At 36.1% G+C, this 21,888-nt stretch overlaps 3 protein-coding genes across 3 annotated transcripts; 1 reads left to right on the top strand and 2 right to left on the bottom strand.

Annotated features, from left to right (window-relative positions):
• Window positions 1–544: 544 nt before the first annotated feature.
• LOC139900782 (uncharacterized) lies at window positions 545–1,531 on the top strand. The gene has a single exon (XM_071883534.1). The coding sequence runs from the start codon at window positions 545–547 to the stop codon at window positions 1,529–1,531; it is 987 nt and encodes a 328-aa protein (XP_071739635.1).
• Window positions 1,532–20,002: 18,471 nt separating this feature from the next.
• Window positions 20,003–20,572, bottom strand: LOC139900781 (uncharacterized). Its single transcript, XM_071883533.1, has one exon. The coding sequence runs from the start codon at window positions 20,570–20,572 to the stop codon at window positions 20,003–20,005; it is 570 nt and encodes a 189-aa protein (XP_071739634.1).
• A 21-nt stretch (window positions 20,573–20,593) lies between these two features.
• LOC139900780 (uncharacterized) lies at window positions 20,594–21,302 on the bottom strand. The gene is made up of 2 exons (XM_071883532.1): window positions 20,870–21,302; window positions 20,594–20,802 (listed from the first exon to the last, which is right to left on the bottom strand). The coding sequence occupies exons 1-2, from the start codon at window positions 21,300–21,302 to the stop codon at window positions 20,594–20,596; spliced, it is 642 nt and encodes a 213-aa protein (XP_071739633.1).
• Window positions 21,303–21,888: the final 586 nt, after the last annotated feature.

Here is a 21,888-nt window from a genome sequence, read left to right as displayed (position 1 = left end):
CTTGCTTGGGGTCAAGCATACATGCATACAATCTGATTACTTGCTTGGAGTCAAGCATACATACATACTTATGCTATTTATAGCAACCATGATTTTAAATTTATTATGTCGCAAGTTATTTCATTTATACTTTATAACTTTTGTAAACTTTAAACTTGTTGTCGAACCTTTTGGTAAACTAAACTTTGTAAGTCTTGTACGTTTCAAATGAATGCGACATAATTTTGGTCAAGCGTGTCTCATTTAGGGACTATGACCACGTTACGGGACCTAAGTTAACGGCGCCGTCAATGACGAATTTGTTGGGTCGTTACATGAAGAAGGTTTCAACACATTCAAATTTGTATTTTGGGCATTCGGTCCAGCCATTAAAGCATATAAATTGTGTATTCCGATCATTTGCCTCGATGGCACCCATTTGAAAGGTAGTTATAGGGGTAAGCTGTTAACAGAGGTTGGGAAAAATGCTAACAATCAAATTATACTCGTTTCCTTTGCACTAGTTGATGAAGAAAGTAACGAAAGTTGAGTTTGGTTTTTAAAAATGCTCCAAGAAAATGTTTTTGGAAACGGAAAGTTGTGTGTCATCTCTGATCGACACCTAGGTATCCTACATGCAATGGGTGCTCAAACGTACGGTGTGGAACATAGGTACTATTTGCGCCAAATTCATAGCAACTTATTGAGAAAATATACTAAAGTAAAATCACTCAAACACTTGTGTTGGACAGTCGGTTCGACAACCAATCAAATACTCTACAAGAATTCCCTCAGATCCATCAAACAAGCTAGTATAGAGGCTTGGCAATATTTGCATGATGCTGATTTAGGCAAGTGGACTGTGTATAGGGACAAAGAGAGGAGTCATTGGGGTAACACAACTACAAATATTGCTGAGTCCCTCAACAATGTGTTACGTCATGCCCGTATGATGCCGATCAAAGCGTGTACTTATACATTTGATTACACTAGACAACACTTCTACGATCAAAGTCGAGAAGCAAGGCAATGTAATTCACCACTGTCCAAGATCATGTTTAACATCCTTAACGAACGGGTAAAAAGAGCTCAAAGATACAAAACAACATGTTATAACGAACAACAAGGTGTGTTCAAGGTTCAATCAACTTATCAAAGAAGTGGTGAAGGTGACACCGATTACACTATGGAGTTTAAACAGAAAAAGTGTTCATGTGAAAATTGGCAACACCAAAGATTACCTAGCTCTTATGTCATTTCCGTGTGTAGCCATCTAAACGAGGATATAAATAACTGCATTAGTAAAAAGTACACAAGTACTAGATGGAGAGAGCAATACAGCCATCATTTTAATCTACTAAGAGACGCGAGCTACTGGGCACATATAGAATGGGACATTATGGCCGATCCATCAAGAATGATTAAGCACAGGGGGAAGAAGAAATCAAAACGTATTAAGAACCAAATGGATGAACGTGAAAAGCAAAAACCGGTATATGCAGGGGCTGAAGGTCACATATTAAATACCTGTCCAACTACTAGATTGTCATAGGTTTTTAGTAATAATTTGTTGTACTATGTTTGTTGTAATCGTTTTTTATGTTTATGAATAAAAATTGTAATCGGTTTTTATGTTTATGAATAAAAAGTATTGTTGAAATAATGAAATTGCACTTTAGTAATCTACTACAAGTAACTTTAATTTATAAAAGGTTTAGGTGCATAATAGTATTCACCATGACTATCATACATCGTATCGAACTCAAGTGCGTCTTCAAAAACTCCAAATAAAATATACAAGTCAATATTTTCTGAAAGTATACACGCTTTCCCTACTAAGTATACCATTCTTCATCATAGCACATTGCTTCGGATTCAGCAACTCCTGGTTTGTAATAGTAAATGTCCATTGATGTTGGATTCTCTGGTAGCTTTTCTTGAAGGAACTCTATCAACTTCTCCATATTAAAATCGTGAACATCTACGTTATCAAACGTCATTTTATGCCCTTTAGAGAGTTCCATTTTTTCATCATTCCATTCAAAATCACAACCATGATACACGCCAATTGAAACGTATTTCGGATCCATTTTTTGTTATGAGTTTATGAACAATCAAAATTCATTTTTATAAGCGTACATGTACAATTAATCCGAAGTTTTAGAGTTCAGTTTCAGACCTATCAGAAAAAGCATGCAAAACCGGTGTTTGAAACTTCGGTTTGTCAGGTACTAGACAAGTCATAAAAAGCAATTAAAGATATGTTACTGTTACCTTTTACTGAAACCCGATTTTGAAATTCCGGTTTTTCAATTTTAAACTACTCTATATAAACCGACATCTATTAGAAGGAACGGATGTATCACTCTCTTCTCCAAACATCAATTTTAAATTCGTAAACATGTCACCAATTCTTGTTCAGATCAATGTCTATTGGAATGGTAAGTTTTCACGACAATTCAAGTTTTACTCTGGGTACAAATATAAGTACTTTCAAAATGTGGATGTTAGTCAGATGACAATTTCGAAGGTGTTTGAGTGGCTCAAAGAAAACACTACGGTAGAACACTCGGGCGTGATGTTTTGGAATGAAGCTAAAGGAAAATTCGAACATCTTTGCGAGGAAGATGAATGGAATTTAATCAAAAACAAAGCAATTGTGAAAAATCAACCTCTTTCCTTGCATCTAATTTAATTATGTGTTAAATTTCTATGTGATGTTTTTAGTTATGTATTTTTATTTTCAAAAAAATGTAACCGTGTGATGGTTATTAATAAAAGTGTTGTTCAAAAAATTTGTATTTGCATATTACTACTATTAATATTTTATTGTTTGTAATGTTATTATTGAATTTAATTTAATGTAATAGTAGCGTAAATAACTGTAAAATAAGTATCAAATCTAAGCGTTAATAAGTATATTAGGGTTTAAATACTGCATACACAAAACTGAAGTTTGAAACTTTAGATTTGGCCAAAACCGAAGTTCCAAACTTCGGTTTAGGGTTTCCACTGACACAGCAGGCAAATCCGAAGATTGACCGAAGTTTCAAACTTCGGTTTTACCATTTCTGTAAAAAAAAAAAAAAAACGTTTTTCTATTTTTGCAAGAAATTTGATTAAAATTAATATTTTAAAAAAAAAATCTTCAAAATCCACACAGAAAGTATACATTGATTTTTAGATATATATCATTCAAATAATTCCACAAATAAAGCCTTTTTTACACTACATATCAGTTTCGTAAAATCATAACATAAGTTTTGCTCAAACTAACATAATCGGTCTATTTCAAAACAAGTACGATTTAATCACATAATCGCCTCCATTTAAACTCTAAGTCAATATATAGTATGCTGATACTCAATTCCTACACTTAACACATTGATAAATAGCAAGTCTTAATGTCAACCTCGAAAGTCAGTTTTGTAGCCCTAAAAGAGATTTGACCAAATCTGACGGATGTGTGACAAGATCCGTGACAACCAACAATACTTTCGTTTGTTCCCCATTAACAAACAAGTCCAATATGAATAAGGTTAATGGGCCAGAAAAGGATAAGGAGCCCACGGCTAATGTGATGAGAAGCAAAAGCCCAGCCTTTGATGTAGAGCGACCTGATGCCCCCAACTTTTTTCACGCTGCGCTAGATTGTAGATCTACACAGATGTCCAACACTAGATTGTAGATCATCATGTGCTTGGTATAAAGAAAAATTCACTGGAATCCAAGGCTTTAGCAAAAAATGGAGTAGCTTATACTCCTCATCGAAGTCCTGCAAAAGCTAACAAGAAAAAGAAAGCAAAGGCAAGGGATGTTAATGATGAAGAGGAGTCTGGGTCAGCAGACCTTGAGTTAGAGGAACAACATGACACCGAACAGGAGGAACAATCACTAGAGTTCGCAAGAAAACCGATTAAAGTCTATGGTAAGATTTTAAACCCTAAGAAAAATTATAAAGAAATTGAGGTTCGGGAAGTTCCTTGAGGGTACGTTCGATGGTACCGAACGCCCGACTAAATCTAAACAATGAACATCTCCACTTGGAACATTAGGGGACTTGGGAATAGAGATAAAGGAAGATGTATGGGTTCTCTTTTTTTAATAAGTTCTAAACATTCAAGAGAATATGGTAGAGAACACGTCTCATAGTTTACTTAGAGGAATATGGAGAGGTGTAAAATTTAATGGGATCTAGTTTCCTCTCAGGATCGATCGGGTGGTATGATTTCGTGTTAGAGGGAAGATTTCTTCATTCTTAAGGAGCATTAGCAATCTCAAAATTGTGCGATTGGAGCAACGAGATGGGTTTTAAAGCTTCAAAGTCTTGGACTTTAATTAGTGTTGGAACATACAAGTTCCTTCTTGCTAATGTTTCATAACAAATGTAGAAACACACCCAAAATACACTCAAATATATTGAATATAAAATGGGAGAACAAAACCACACATGACTACATTTTGCTATTCTCTGCTACGTTAATTAATTGAGTACAATACATTTCTTAAATACTACAAATTAAGTAAACTGACCCACTAACAAACTACCTAAAAACTTGGTCAACATGAGACCCACTCTTGCACTATACCAACGTATCCTTCATGCAATTTAAACTCCCCTAGACTAATTATATTCTATCAAATATAAACTAACTACATACATGCATACATGCCCACGTTCCATCCTAATAACATAACTATCAATTTATCACTACCTAAAGAATCGGCACTCTATATGCACCACTCTCTTTTTATTTCTTGAAACTCTACGGTATTGATTACTCCTATTTGACTTCAACATGGACCTACTAACCGACTGCAACTTGGACTTTTTTTTATCAATAACGGGCCAGACTTCGGGCTTCAAGATTACCCAACATTCACCCCCGTAATCTTGAAACGAGCCTCTTTCGACTTGCTAACTACTTTCTCGCTACTTGCTATGCGAATTTAATGACTGCAAAAATTTTCTACTTCCAACCTAATATTTTATGCTGACTGTCATTCTACTGCTGACATGCTAACTTCTTGATCAAAAATTTGATCAATCCTGTTGCAAGCTACATGCTGCTTGCTTTTGATCACCGATTGTGATCACCTGCTGCATCGATGCGTTAACTGCTGCTACCATTATCTGCTGATAATCTGCTCTGCTTATGCTTGCTGATTTTTTTTACAAATCACTGACACTGCTACTGCTGCTTCATCTGATCTTCCTGCTTTGATCAGATTGTTGTCTGCTTTTCTGATGATCAAATAAATGGTGATCATCCCTGCTAAACTGCTGCTTCTTTTCTGCTTTTACATGCTTTCTTGCTTTGATTGCATATGATTGCAATCAATCATTTCTTTCTTGCTATCTTCTTTCTTGCTAGGAATCAGAACTTACTCCCTGCTCTAGATACCAATTGTTGGAACATACAAGTTCCTTCTTGCTAATGTTTCATAACAAATGTAGAAACACACCCAAAATACACTCAAATATATTGAATATAAAATGGGAGAACAAAACCACACATGACTACATTTTGCTATTCTCTGCTACGTTAATTAATTGAGTACAATACATTTCTTAAATACTACAAATTAAGTAAACTGACCCACTAACAAACTACCTAAAAACTTGGTCAACATGAGACCCACTCTTGCACTATACCAACGTACCCTCATGCAATTTAAACTCCCCTAGACTAATTATATTCTATCAAATATAAACTAACTACATACATGCATACATGCCCACGTTCCATCCTAATAACATACCTATCAATTTATCACTACCTAAAGAATCGGCACTCTATATGCACCACTCTCTTTTTATTTCTTGAAACTCTACGGTATTGATTACTCCTATTTGACTTCAACATGGACCTACTAACCGACTGCAACTTGGACTTTTTTTTATCAATAACGGGCCAGACTTCGGGGTTCAAGATTACCCAACAATTAGAACGTCTTCTATATGGATGAGGTATTGTTTGTCTGTTCGTATCCGTGTTAAGCCGGAGTATTGTCGCGCATTTATTAAAAGGTGATCCAGTGGCTTATCATTGCAAAGTTGTGTGAAAATTTTCAATTTCATATTTAGATGGTTCAACCATGGTTACTGTTATTGTGAAGTGGTTGTAGGGTGGCCGCTATGCAAATTCATATTATGCACTTCAATCTCTACTGAAGCCTTTTTCTGATTTCCTTTTTTTGCTTATTGTAAATTGTAATAGAGGCTAGCAAGTATAAGCGTTGGGCTTTTTATTTCTTTTTGATATATGTATCTGGACATGTCAATTTGTAATCCAGCTTCTGGTCCCCTTGTATTTGCAATTTTCATTGTTTGTGAAAATTGACTTTATATTTAATTTCAAGTTTTTTGCCCCCAAAAAAAATAATAAAAGAATAATCTTCGTATTATCACATCAACATTTAAATATAAAAATAATAAAGAATAAATAAGTCAAAGGAATCAAGTCTTAATAGTAACTTACCAAAAGTAGGAAAACTGAATAGTTTCTAAGAAAGGCATAGGCTCCTATACCTTATTTTGATTGAAAGGTCATACTCAAACACTAATTTTCGATCCATACACACTTTTACTATAAAATTTATAATTATATCCTAAAAGTTATTTAGGGAATTGAACTACTATTATTGTAACTAAGGATATATTAGTAAATTAGGTATGTATAGATCAAAAATTAGTGTGTGAGTATCGCCTCCCATTTTGATTAGTTGTGAGCTTATATGTATATGTATGTGGGAAACAACAGATGAGGGATAAATCAGTTTATAATTATACGAGTAGTATTTTGATTTTCCTGTACCTTTTTCATCCCTTCTTATTCTTCCCCAAGACACGGCTTCGCCTACTTATTTTTTCAGATCTACTAAAAATAGTCTCAATTTCTTCAGATTACAATCACATATTTGAAAAGATCGTTCTCCGATCTACAATCTGAACATGATTTCATTTTATTTCTTCTATTCTTTCCCCAGCTATCGTTTTCCTCATCGGAATCAATATTCCTCTTTACCGTTTGATATCGATGGGGTCGTGTTTCGGGTTCATCTATATTGAACACACGTATCAGACATACACGATGTTTTTTTGTTTTTTTTTTTTTGACGATGATTGATCGAAGAGGCTTAACGTTGCAAAAGTTGGATAATCGATCGTGTAAGTTGTAACAACCCAACCCGTATTAAAACCGGCCCATAAAATTTTTCCTTTTAATACGCGTTAAATAATACTTTAGGTCCCAATTGTGTTTCCATAAACATCTTTAATACCATAATAAGTTTAATAACTTTAAAACATTTAATACATTAGTTAATTGTTCAAACGGACATACACGACCCGACTAGTTTAGTTTCCAACGAAAACCGAGAATGGTGATTTGGAACTACGCTACCCAAATCCTAATCGAATACAAAAGCAAGATCTTCTAAGCAACCTAGCCAAGATCTCTAATCCCCAAGCTTACCCGAGCCGCCAAGCATGCGAACCTATAAAAATAGCAACAACGAGAGGGTAAGCTAACGCTTAGTGAATGATAATATACTACATACATATATATGTATAAAATGGACACGCCACACAAATATCAAATACCGCATACCGAAGCATCCATGTATAAGGCAACTACACTAAGCATACCGTACTATCTCTAAGCAACAAGCTAAAGATATCAACAAAGTGTAAGTTCACCAACGACGATGTGAACAACGCCAATAAGTTACACCCGGAGGGTTAGCTACAACACAACATTACATTAATATATATAACAATATAAAACGAATAAGGTTAACCCCTTAACCCATTACCGAATACCAAACGCCACAATGAAGATTGGCCGAACTACACGAGCCTTAGTAATCCAAACCCACACGAGATTACTATCTTCACAACATCAAGGTTGGCCGAACTACACGAGCCTTAGTAATCCGAAACCACACGAGATTACTACCTCAATAAGATGACCGAACTACACGAGTCATCGTGAATCCGAACTACACGCGATTTACTTCTCAACATCAAAACCCACGGTCACGGGATTATAAAATCTACCACATCGGGGTCATCCACTTCACAACAATATCAACCCTTCGCCATTGGGGTTATAACATCCAAATCACAACCACATGTGATAACGTACACACAAGCGTGTACCTCGCCAAAGGTGGTCAACCAAAACGCACAAACGTGCCAATTGGACCTATACACAAGTCCATCAATCCACCTATATGTGAAGTGAGCTCTATGACCGAGAACCACTTCACCCGACCCGCACCCATCCTACACATACATATGCATATAGGATATTAACACTCACCTTGTCGCCTTGAAGAAATGCTTCCAAGTAATCCGGAACTCTTCAATGGAAAGTACCTAATCCATTATCACAAATTTAACAACACACTTAGATTGGATCTACAAACCAACCCAATTCGACACTTAGTGCAATTTCGACCCAAATGCACTTCCCAGGACAAACCGCGCCCAAACTACCCAATAATCACTAACACAAGTGATAATGGTCCTAATATGCCAATTAAACCCGAACACAAGTGTTAAACACTTATCGTTCTCAAAATCGCCCATAAACCCCAATTTTGACCCATAAGGTCAAAATCTCACCATTTACAAGTTTTGACACCAAAACATGTTTAACTCGGTTTCATACATCAACTTAATCCATTTTAAGTTTATAAACCTCAACGAATCGACATTCGGGTTATAATCCTCAACAAACCCTAATTTTGACTCTAGTCAAAATTAGTCAACCACGAAAACCCTAAAAGTCTCCAAAACACCAATAATCTCTAATGCTAGTGATTGTACACCATTTACAAGTCTTAAACATGGTTAAATCATTAACCAACCCAAAACCCGCATTTAACACTTATAAACCCGAATCTTGGTGTTAATCTTCAATTAACAACTAAATGGGTTCCATCCATGAATCATACAATCAAAATCCCCAAATTTGAATGATGAACACGAAAATGAAATTCGGAGTTAGAGCTTACCACTAATATCACCGTGTAGCTAGGAACGAGGAGAACAAACTTGTCAACTACGCCAAAGATCAAAACCCGCTTCTTCCTTTCCAAAATCCCACTTGAATCACTTGAGGATTTTAAGTTTTGAGAGGAAAATAGGAAAGAAAAGGAAAAAGAAAATAAAGAAGATGAATGAGTGGATGAGGTTAAAGCCTCAAATCTGGCTCAAACGTGAAAAGACCAAAATGCCCTTGAACTTCATTTAAAATTACAAGAATCTGGTGCCAGTTCGTGCAGTATGCCGCGCCGCGGCATTAATGGGCGCGCCGCGACCTTTGCCTGAGTCTGGTGCCTTCTTTACCACACTTTCTGATCTGAATTCTAGTTGATTGCCGCGCCGTGACCTTATTTGTCGCGCCGCGACACACGGCGTGATCTGAGTCATTTTCTTGCATACAATACCTCAACACCCGAACATGTCCAGAACCCTTCATACGCCTATCGTACATACACAATACACCTATAAATCATATACGGGGAAAACGGGGTGTTACAACTCTCCCCCACTTAGATTCGATCACGTCCTCGTGATCCTAGTCACGAACCCAAACGGACCCACACTCAATGGTCGTTGAATCATGCATTTCAAACCGACTTCTACCACAAATTCGCTAACTCGAAGGTTAATCCAATGACAAGTCACACACTTGCTCGCATCCTGAGACGTACAATACACGCAACAACCGAAGTCTACAATGATCCTTTAGACAATTCTTCTCAAAGAGTTACCCTTAACAGCTAAATCGTCACCCGCGATTGATCAAATTCCATAATCCGAGCACTAAAACTTGCTCAATCCCTCACATCGGGAAACTCTCAACCAATCTCGAACCGAGATACCAACCCTCTAGCGTGCCATTACCAAGTACAATGCTAAAAGCAACCAAGTCTCAACCTAAGGTCAACAATCCGAAACGATGAAGACCGAACCAAACGAATCCTTACGGATAACACCAATCACTATACATCCCTTGTAGTGCGCAATACGACCAATACGCAACTACCGTAACATCATAATCCAACGGCTAAAACCGATAGCGCCCAAAACGACTATGGAAACGCAAATCTCAAGGTGTACAAAATCGACTATTGTCACACCCGTAGCAACATGTGAGCGAAGCACGGCTATCGCATCACTAATCATACAACATGGTCCTCACGACCCCACCATCGGCGTATAAAACAACCGATAGTTCCCACAACATGGTCCTTACGACCCCACCATCGGTGTATAAAACAACCGACAGATCACACAACACGAAGGCTGGCCGAAAACACACGCGCCTTAGTGAATCCGAACTACACGCGACTCACTACCTTCACCACAACAACAATCGGGATTGGCCGAACTACACGTGCCTTAGTGAATCCGAACTACACGAGAGTCACTATCCCGGAGGAATGACCGAACTATACGAGTCATTTGTGAATCCGAACTACACGAGACTCACTCCTCAATACAATGACCAAAACCACACGAGTCATTTGTGAATCCGAACTACACGCGACTCACTTCCACAATAAGATGACCGAAACCACACGCGTCATCGTGAATCCGAAACCACACGCGATCCACTACCATGATGAAGTCAGCGGACCCGAAGATCATGCTTCACCAATCTTAACACCGGATGAAGTCAGCGGACCCCGTCAACGGTCATGCTTCACCGATATAACACCTCGCTCATGATGAAGTCAGCGGACCCCGAAGGTCATGCTCCACCAATCGCATACTCCCATGACGAAGTCAGCGGACCCTAAAGGTCATGCTTCATCAATCACCAATACCATGATGAAGTCAGCGGACTCCGAAAGTCATGCTTCATCAATCAACGCCCTTTTGGCCTCGAACGACGAGTAGCGTAACATCGCGCTCTGCTACGCCATAGTGAATCCTAACAGATACCACTAACCATTCACACACTCGAGCAAGAACCACCTATATCAAACATAGGCACAAAACAATAATTCTCTAGAAGAGAATCCGACACACACCTCCCTTAACCGAAGGATTTCACCTTGCTCACCAAACACGTCCATTATCTCTCAACGAGATTTACCACATTACCACCTCGGTGATAATTCAAATCCAAACCATAAGTACAATTTATCCGAAATTGTAATCTACCAAAAGCATCATCCGAAATCTCGCACTAAAACTTCCTCGTGCGGGAGTGTAACTCCCCCACTTGGAACTACATCCCATATCCATAACTCGTACAACCGTACAATGCTACCAAAGGTAGACTTTACAAATGATTGGGCTCACACGACCCATCACCATATCTTGCTCCAGCCTTGATCACACGAAGGATTTCAATCAATCCTTAAACACTTCGAACAAAAAGTGTACCACGATTACACAAACCACACCCTCGCAATCATCCAATTGCTCTAGTTTGTCAATTTCCACCTAGTCACTCATGTACCTAAGGGTTTCACTCCGGTACCCTATGTACAATGTAACCACAACACAATCGGAGTCGAACACCATGCTAGTAGGTATAAAAGAGGCACCTAATGTCGCGTTACGTAGACTCCTTTACCAACATGCATCGAGATCAACACTCGATTTCTCGGGTTTCATCCCACACGTCGAACCTCATGGTTCATCGACCTCCACCCAAAAGCGAACACGCGCTTAACAACAAAACACCAAAACCCATTTCCATGGCTTGGTAGAAACATTACCCAGATACTAAGGAATGCTTGGTGGCACCAAGTCTTACGCCCTTCGCCCGACAATCAACGTCACCATTGGGTACTTCCATTAGTAACGTCACCCGTAACAACAACATGCACAACACAATGCATTTAATAAACTCAAACTCAACGGCGCATAATAAATAATCAAAGGACATATTTATTAAAACGAAACGTACCTTAACGTCTCCTTGAAGCACTCGTCCCCGCTAACTTGGGACATTCCGACTTACGATGTCCTTCTTCTTGGCAATTGAAACACACCATACCATCACTCTTTGGTACCGAACATTCCCAAGACTTGTGACCCCTCATGCCACAATTGTAACATCTAGATGCACTAGAATCCGGTATACCCGTCCGCGTACCACCCGTGCTCACACTCGGACCCTTAGTCCTCTTACTCGGAGCACCATACGAAACAACCCTTCTCTCACTTGAAGGTTCACCAATCTTTGATCGCGTATACGACTCGAAACCTCTAGCCACGGTGAATAATTCCGCAAACGATTTTGCGTGACCCCGGCTAATCTTATTTTTCAAGTCATCATTCAAGGTTCGATAGAAATCTTGCATCAACAAATTATCATTCCCCAAATACTACGGGCAAAAATGAGCCTTCGCCATAAAGGTCATCTTGAGAGTATTCAAATCCATAGAACCCTGTTGCAAATTTCGCAACTCATTACGCATTTCCGACAAATCGGCTGAAGTCCGGAACTCCTCGAAGAATTCCTTCTTAAACCCGTCCCACGATAACGCCATAAATGGTTCACCACCGACAAGATCAATCTTACCATCCAACCAATCCTTTGCCCTACCCCGCAACAAACTAGTAGCGAGTCTCGTCTTCTTCTCAGGAGGGCATTCAATAGTACGAAAACACCCTTCGACATCCGAGATCCAAGTTGTGCTTACCAAAGGATCCAGTTTCCCATCATACATCGGGGGTTTAGTCCTCATGAAGCTCTTAAGACAACGCTCCATTTCACTACTACCCCGAAATTCGGAATACTTCCTATCCATTTCTTCTCGAAAAGCACTCATTTGCTCTGCAACGGCGGCCGCAACTCTAGTGTTAAACTCAGCATTGTTCGTCTCGATCCCACTTCCCGTCGCCATTCTAAGGAATGCAAAGAGATTAGATCACGAACGTATAAAACAACACGCATAACACCTCCCCATCTTGCTCAACACTCGTCGTACATCACTTTTTAGACACGATTTGCACCCGTAATAAGGTTTGCAAGTCCTTATTACGCCCACACGTCGTCTCAACTCGTTAGTACAATGACCACCTCGCTCGATGATATAACCAACACAACGACGATTCCACGCGATATAAACACACGCAAGAATTACATCACAACGCAAGCCAAAAATCCGAGTTAGTCCACCTACAAACAAGGCACTAACTATAACCCGTTTCGACCCGTTCCCCTACAAGTCCCGCAACAAATAAGCACACACAAAAGTCTAAGTCTAGGCACCTATCTCAAGTCGCGTAAATCCCTTAGACCATGCTCTGATACCACTTGTAACAACCCAACCCGTATTAAAACCGGCCCATAAAAATTTTTCCTTTTAATACGCGTTAAATAATACTTTAGGTCCCAATTGTGTTTCCATAAACATCTTTAATACCATAATAAGTTTAATAACTTTAAAACATTTAATACATTAGTTAATTGTCCAAACGGACATACACGACCCGACTAGTTTAGTTTCCAACGAAAACCGAGCAAGGTGATTTGGGACTACGCTACCCAAATCCTAATCGAATACAAAAGCAAGATCTTCTAAGCAACCTATCCAAGATCTCTAATCCCCAAGCTTACCCGAGCCGTCAAGCATGCGAACCTATAAAAATAGCAACAACGAGAGGGTAAGCTAACGCTTAGTGAATGAAAATATACTACATACATATATATGTATAAAATGGACACGCCACACAAATATCAAATACCGCATACCGAAGCATCCATGTATAAGGCAAATACACTAAGCATACCGTACTATCTCTAAGCAACAAGCTAAAGATATCAACAAAGTGTAAGTTCACCAACGACGATGTGAACAACGCCAATAAGCTACACTCGGAGGGTTAGCTACAACACAACATTACATTAATATATATAACAATATAAAATGAATAAGGTTAACCCCTTAACCCATTACCGAATACCAAACGCCACAATGAAGATTGGCCGAACTACACGAGCCTTAGTAATCCGAACCCACACGAGATTGCTATCTTCACAACATCGAGGTTGGCCGAACTACACGAGCCTTAGTAATCCGAAACCACACGAGATTACTACCTCAATAAGATGACCGAACTACACGAGTCATCATGAATCCGAACTACACGCGATTCACTTCTCAACATCAAAACCCACGGTCACGGGATTATAAAATCAACCACATCGGGGTCATCCACTTCGAAACAATATCAACCCTTCGCCATTGGGGTTATAACATCCAAATCACAACCACGTGTGATAACGTACACACAAGCGTGTACCTCGCCAAAGGTGGTCAACCAAAACGCACAAACGTGCCAATTGGACCTATACAAAAGTCCATCAATCCACCTATATGTGAAGTGAGCTCTATGACCGAGAACCACTTCACCCGACCCGCACCCATCCTACACATACATATGCATATAGGATATTAACACTCACCTTGTCGCCTTGAAGAAATGCTTCCAAGTAATCCGCAACTCGTCAATGGAAAGTACCTAATCCATTATCACAAATTCAACAACACACTTAGATTGGATCTACAAACCAACCCAATTCGACACTTAGTGCAATTTCGACCCAAATGCACTTCCAAGGACAAACCGCGCCCAAACTACCCAATAATCACTAACACAAGTGATAATGGTCCTAATATGCCAATTAAACCCGAACACAAGTGTTAAACACTTATCGTTCTCAAAATCACCCATAAACCCTAATTTTGACCCATAAGGTCAAAATCTCACCATTTACAAGTTTTGACACCAAAACATGTTTAACTCGGTTTCATACATCAACTTAATCCATTTTAAGTTTATAAACCTCAACGAATCGACATTCGGGTTATAATTCTCAACAAACCCTAATTTTGACTCTAGTCAAAATTAGTCAACCACGAAAACCCTAAAAGTCTCCAAAACACCAATAATCACTAATGCTAGTGATTGTACACCATTTACAAGTCTTAAACATGGTTAAATCATTAACCAACCCAAAACCCGCCTTTAACACTTATAAACTCGAATCTTGGTGTTAATCTCCAATTAACAACTAAATGGGTTCCATCCATGAGTCATACAATCAAAAGCCCCAAATTTGAATGATGAACACGAAAATGAAATTTGGAGTTAGAGCTTACAACTAGTATCACCGTGTAGCTAGGAACAAGGAGAACAAACTTGTCAACTACGCCAAAGATAAAAACCTGCTTCTTCCTTTCCAAAATCCCACTTGAATCACTTGAGGATTTTAAGTTTTGAGAGGAAAATAGGAAAGAAAAGGAAAAAGAAAATAAAGAAGATGAATGAGTGGATGAGGTTAAAGCCTCAAATCTGGCTCAAACGTGAAAAGACCAAAATGCCCTTGAACTTCATTTAAAATTACAAGAATCTGGTGCCAGTTCGTGCAGTATGCCGCGCCGCGGCATTAATGGGCGCGCCGCGACCTTTGCCTGAGTCTGGTGCCTTATTTACCACACTTCCTGATCTGAATTCTAGTTGATTGCCGCGCCGCGACCTTATTTGTCGCGCCGCGACACACGGCGTGATCTGAGTCATTTTCTTGCATACAAGACCTCAACACCCGAACATGTCCCGAACCCTTCATACGCCTATCGTACATACACAATACACCTATAAATCATATACGGGAAAAACGGGGTGTTACATACGTAATTCATAAGGAAGATGATTGTGTAAAGAAAAGAAAGGAAGAAACCAAGGTTGCAAAAGACGTGAGACGAGGTCGAGACAGTCGGGCCTTAAAAGGTCGAGACGTTCGAGACGAGGTCGAGTACTCATAATCGACTTTAATACGTGATGTGTGAAGATTACCTCCCAACTTTTTATCTTATAAATACTATAATAAATAAATAATAATATGATAATAATAATTATTATTGTATAATAAATAAACAATAATAATATTATTACTATACGAAGTAATAATTTTTTTTTAGTAAAGAGATCACCCGAAGAATATAAGAAGTAATAATTAATAACTAATTATAAATAATATAATAAAATTTTTATTAATATCTAATTATAAATACATTTGTGAACCTTCACCGTTTTAATCATATTTTCTTCATAAGAAATCTCCGATTTAATTTATTCAAAAACTAAAACCTTCGTAATTCAAATGGATAGAAATCCTATTTCTTATTCAAAATTTTGAGGGCAATAACCTATCCTACCTTAAATAAGACCCGCCTATAACTAGAAAATTGAATGCACTAGGGAATTTAGATTTGAAATTTATGATAGTTGTCGAATCTTTGTGATGATCTTTCTTTTTACCAAATGATGATGATTTATTGTGCTAAAAATATATCAAATTACATTGTAGTGTAATCCTGTTGTCTTTTTAATTTTATTCAAGTAGCTAAATTTTGTACATATTAACATAATTTTCCGAAAGGGGTAAGGTTGATTTTAAGCATATATATATATATATATATATATATATATATATATATATATATATATATATATATATATATATATATATATATATATATATATATATATATACACACACTAGATTTTTGATCCCGTACGTTGCACGTGTGTGTAAAAAATCGTGTAAAAAATTATTTTGTGGTTCATATTGGTATGTATATAGCGACACTAAAAATAGAAAGAATATAAGAATTATATAAGAGCCTGTAGTGTTGACAATTTTAAAAATTATTTAAAGTTTAAGAGCCCGTGATAATGTAATTTTAAAAGTTCTTTTGAGTTTAAGAACCCGTGGTATTGACAAATTAATATTTTTTTAATTATATATAAATTATATACTACGTAATATTTGAAGAAAATATGAGTCTATTGAAAATTTATCATAGAACGTGTCTCATAAAAACACTTTAGTAAAGTTTAAGTTATATTATTTTACAATTATTATATACAATTATCTTTTGAATAAAAGTGTAACTTGCGAGTTTAATTGTAGAAAGGTTATTAGTCATTTCATCAAAATAAATGTACTCGGGGGACTCGTCATGTATATATATAATCAATATTATAATAGTTATATTTTAAGGACTTAAACTTTCTCTCTTGATCTTCAATATATATATATATATATATATATATATATATATATATATATATATATATATATATTTCAAACAATTATTCTTTTGAGTTTAAGAGTCTGCGATGTTGGTGAATTTTAAAATGTTTAAGAACTCATTGTGTTGACAAATTTTAAAAGTGGTTCTCATTATAACTAATTAATATAATCAACATATAATAATAATAATAATAATAATAATAATAATAATAATAATAATAATAATAATAATAATAATAATAATAATAATAATAATAATAATTATTATTATTATTATTATTATTATTATTATTATTATTATTATTATTATTATTATTATTATTATTATTATTATTATTATTATTATTAATAGTAATAAAAATAATAATAGTAGATTTATATATGTAATTTCTAATTCATACATCCATATACAATTCATACACAATAAATATGAACGACTACTCATGGATGCTTAAAGCATTTTTTCAATTGGAGTAATGATGCATTTTTCTAATCTGATTTATCTAATCGTAGTGGACACTTTTTATGGGTTTTTATATTTTAGCAAAATCGATTATAAAAGTGACAGTTCCTATATTTTTGGAGCGGTTCCCATTTATAATATTTTCATTCTTAATAAAATGTATATTATATTATATATATAATATTTTATATATATACTAGTGAAATGACCCGTGAAACCACGAGTTTGTTTAAATGAAACAATTAAATAATATGTTTTAGGTATGCGATTTTACGGGTACTTTTGTATGGGCGTTATCAAAATTGGGATGCTTCCAGTAATATAGCTTTATATATATTAATATGTTCGTTTGATTACAAAGCAAAAGAAAAGAAAATATAATAATAATCTATTAATGTCATTTAGTTTGTAGTACTAACAGTTATTAGATATTACTGGAGTTAAATTTGTACAGAAATATAATTTTTCACACATTGATAACCATCACAAAGATAATTAGCTCTTTTGGAAACAATTTACATGAATCACACATTCGTCTTTGTATTTGTTAGTTGTCAAATTTTAATTATGAAATACTATTGAGAATACTATATCTGCATCTGCATCACCTATTCTTAAACTTCCTCAGGTATATCAAACCTCTTCTTAACCCCTTTTAGTTTTGGCACAACTGGTTTACAAAAATATATTATAGGGATTAAAAATAATATATGCAACTCAAGATTAGCCATTTGATCCATAATAAGTATCTTACCATTTTTGGATTAAACATGAACTTTGCTTCCCTCATAGCAATATATTTTCACTTGAGCGACTCTCAATGTAGGTTTCCCACGCCATAAACATCTGCACAACAATAAAAAATTTCTGGTTACATTATATATAAAAAAAAAATTCAACGTGGCGAGTTCATAAAAAGTAGTAAACACCATTAGAGTTTAGTGATACAACATATGGTTTAAAAAACAAAGCCATCAATAGCTATAGTTTGTAAGTCCAACTTTATGCTCATGTTGAGGCATAACACATATTAACAAACACATTCGGCCAGACGAACATACCAAGTAATCGTTCAACAAATTATTTAATCGTATCATGTAATCATAGATAAAAACTAAAGATCATTGAATCACTGCAATTATTAATATAAAATAATAGATTTAAATGTGATCAAGTAAGTACGTTACCACCATCCGTATTTCTAAATACAGTGTATGTTATATATGCAAATATAATATAATACTCATTGAGAACTTGTATTATAAACATGGATACAGCCTTAGAATACGTACTTGAGATACAAATCCAATAACCATATATATTATTAGTACTAATCCATTAATCACATTTATTTTCTCAATTAGGAATATGATGTAGTATTACAATTAGCATTCTGTAATCATACTCCAGAAAGAGAATTATTAAACTTTATCTAAACTATAATTATAAGTTGTGACTCGAATCTTGGATCTAATAATTTGTTTTAACTTAAATGTAACTCATGTCTTTAAACATGCTCACCTGATTTTAAGAACTTCTCTCAATTTGAAATCCTTTAACTGAAGAGATTCAATGATCCAAGGATATAAAAGTTGATGCTCTACCCAATTACCCTCAAGAGTTCTTTCACTCATATATGGCTCTAGAGCATCCTGAATAAACATAAACATTGACAATAAATTAGTAGCTAATAAATATGATTCACTGTCAGTTTATCAGCAATTCAAATTTATTCTGCTTGTTGGCACACAACAAACAATCCACAACCACGTAAGCCCTCACGGACGGTTCAACATATAAACTTGAATTTATATTTATACATAATATATCAGTATCTCCAATGTTCTTGGTCTCGGTCATGAGCCTGTATTTGTCTAAAGTGTATTCAAGTACTTACAAACCAACTTGAATTACATAAGGCTCGAGTATCTAAAAATCTAATAATGAATGACAATTTAAGAGCAAACCAAAAACTTGGTCCGGTCATTTTGTGACGCTAACGAACTAAAGTTTAAATAAGTTGTAGAACTGATAATAAAATAAACAGACAGTGCACATACATGTAAATGCACACATCTCGACCTTTAAGGTTGTCAAGTGATTTTACTTCAATGACCATGCTGCTACATTATTTCTTAGACTGTTTCTAACCCTGCCTGTGATATCACAGACAGATTTGTACTTTTTGGCTCAAAAAGTGCATCTGTCTGTGACATGGCAGTGTCAAATTTTGTCCCCCAATAACCCCAAGTGTCAAATGCCAGTGTCAAATTTAGTAGGGTCCACCAGTTTTTATTTTTATTTTTTCAAATGATTTAAAATGGTAAATAAATACAACAAAATAAAATAAATTACATTAAAATGGTAAATAAATACAACAAAATAAAATAAATAACATTAATAAAAAAATACATAATTAATTTTTGATAAGAATTTAAAAGTGCATAGATTGATGATTACATAGATTAAAAAAAAAAAACTAATTCGCATTGCAAAAAGTCGGTGGAAGGTTCCAAATACGCTCGACTAAATCCTCGGTGAGTTGGTTGTGCAAATCTCGATCCCTTATTTCTCTTGCGATGATATCTTGATCCCGTCCTCTGTTTCGTATACGTTCCATACCATTTTCCATTTCTTCGGTAGTGAATCTTTCTTCCCATTTAGAAAGTACGAAGCCGTTATCTTCAAGTATCATGTTATGTAATATGAGACAACATTCCATCACTCTTCGCATCCTGTTAACGCTCATACTTCGTAAAGCTATGCGTATAATATGAAAATGACCTTGAAGAACCCCAAATGCCCTCTCTACATCCTTTCGGGCACTAGCTATAAATCTTGTAAACTTAATCGTTGGTTCTTCAGTAGGACATGAATATCCTTTAACTAAAGTTGCCCAATCGGGATATATACCATCCGCAAGGTAATATCCTTTGCTATATTCATGCCCATTTACCTCAAATGGTGCGGATGGAAATGTTCCATTCTTAAGTTTATTAAATATAGGTGATTGGTTCAAAACGTTGATATCATTGTTGGAACCCGCCATCCCAAAAAAAACATGCCAAATCTACAAGTCATAAGAAGCAACAGCTTCAAGCATAAGGGTCGGTTTCTTGTGATCACCCCTAGTGTATTGTCCTTTTAAAGCAACAGGACAATTCCTCCACTCCCAGTGCATAAAATCTATACTCCCGAGCATACCCCTAAACCCATGTCTCTCCTCGTGAGCACTATACAATCTAGCAACATCGTGTGCATTCGGAGATTGCATGTATTCTTTTTTTGTACAATGTAATAATGCACATACAAAAGTAATCTAGACATAGTATTGATGTTTGCTCACTCATTTGCAAATATTCATCCCACATATCGGGAGCGGTGCCATACGCCAATTGACGTATAGCCGAAGTACATTTTTGTAAAGTAGTAAATGTAGGCCTACCGATAGCATCAAATCGTTGAGAAAAGTAAGTAAAATATTCTGACATATTATCACTTTGGAAAGTAGTAACACCTTGCCCTATCCGGAGAAATAATTGTATGCGCATGTGAAAACGGCATTTAAATTTTCTTTGTGGATATTTTGACGTCTCACAAAAATAATCATCCCACAAATGTTGTGCAGCAACCTCCCGTTCCCTAGGGATGTAACCTCTAACTCTCGGAATAGATGGTGCCGATTTGACTTCTGAATCATCATCTTCTATTTCTTGAATTAATTGAACAATTCGCAAATCTTCGGAGTCAGAATTAGACCCCCGTAACCTCGAACCCATTTATAAACTAATAGACCTTTGTAAAAAAAATAATAAGTAGAAAGAAATAGAGTAAAATAAGTAAAAGAATGAATTGTATGAAAAATGATATGATTGTTGGGGTTTAAATAGGAGTAAAATGGAGTAAAAATTGAATTTTTTTTTTTTTATAAAAAAAACCCAAAAAACGGGTATATATCCGTTGGGTAACGGATATATTACCCCACCCAATCAGATCAAGCCACCACACCATTTGAAGCCCCTTTTTTCAGTCAAAACCTCGACTGACGCCCCCAAGCGTCAAAAACTGATGCCCCGTTAATGGCGTCAGGGGCGTCACCTTCTGCCAGCACGTCTGACGCTGGCCCATCTGACGCCGCATTGGACACAGTCATCATGGGTACCGACCTACAGAATAGTAGTTGTATTATAAAATATTATTGACTTACATACTCAATAACAAATGCTACATCAAGACAACTAAGGACATTACTTTTTGATAATGCTAAGCTACTTCTTTGAGTTGACTCGGTTATCATAAAAATCAAACCACAGAAGCTCATTTAACACGTTTGGAATAATATTAATGACCGCCTATTTAGCCCAG

The sequence above is a fragment of the Rutidosis leptorrhynchoides genome, chromosome 3, assembly GCF_046630445.1.
Source record: "Rutidosis leptorrhynchoides isolate AG116_Rl617_1_P2 chromosome 3, CSIRO_AGI_Rlap_v1, whole genome shotgun sequence".
Lineage (NCBI taxonomy): Eukaryota > Viridiplantae > Streptophyta > Magnoliopsida > Asterales > Asteraceae > Rutidosis > Rutidosis leptorrhynchoides.
Note: the sequence above shows the minus strand (reverse complement) of the source record. Positions and strands in the feature narration are given on the sequence as shown.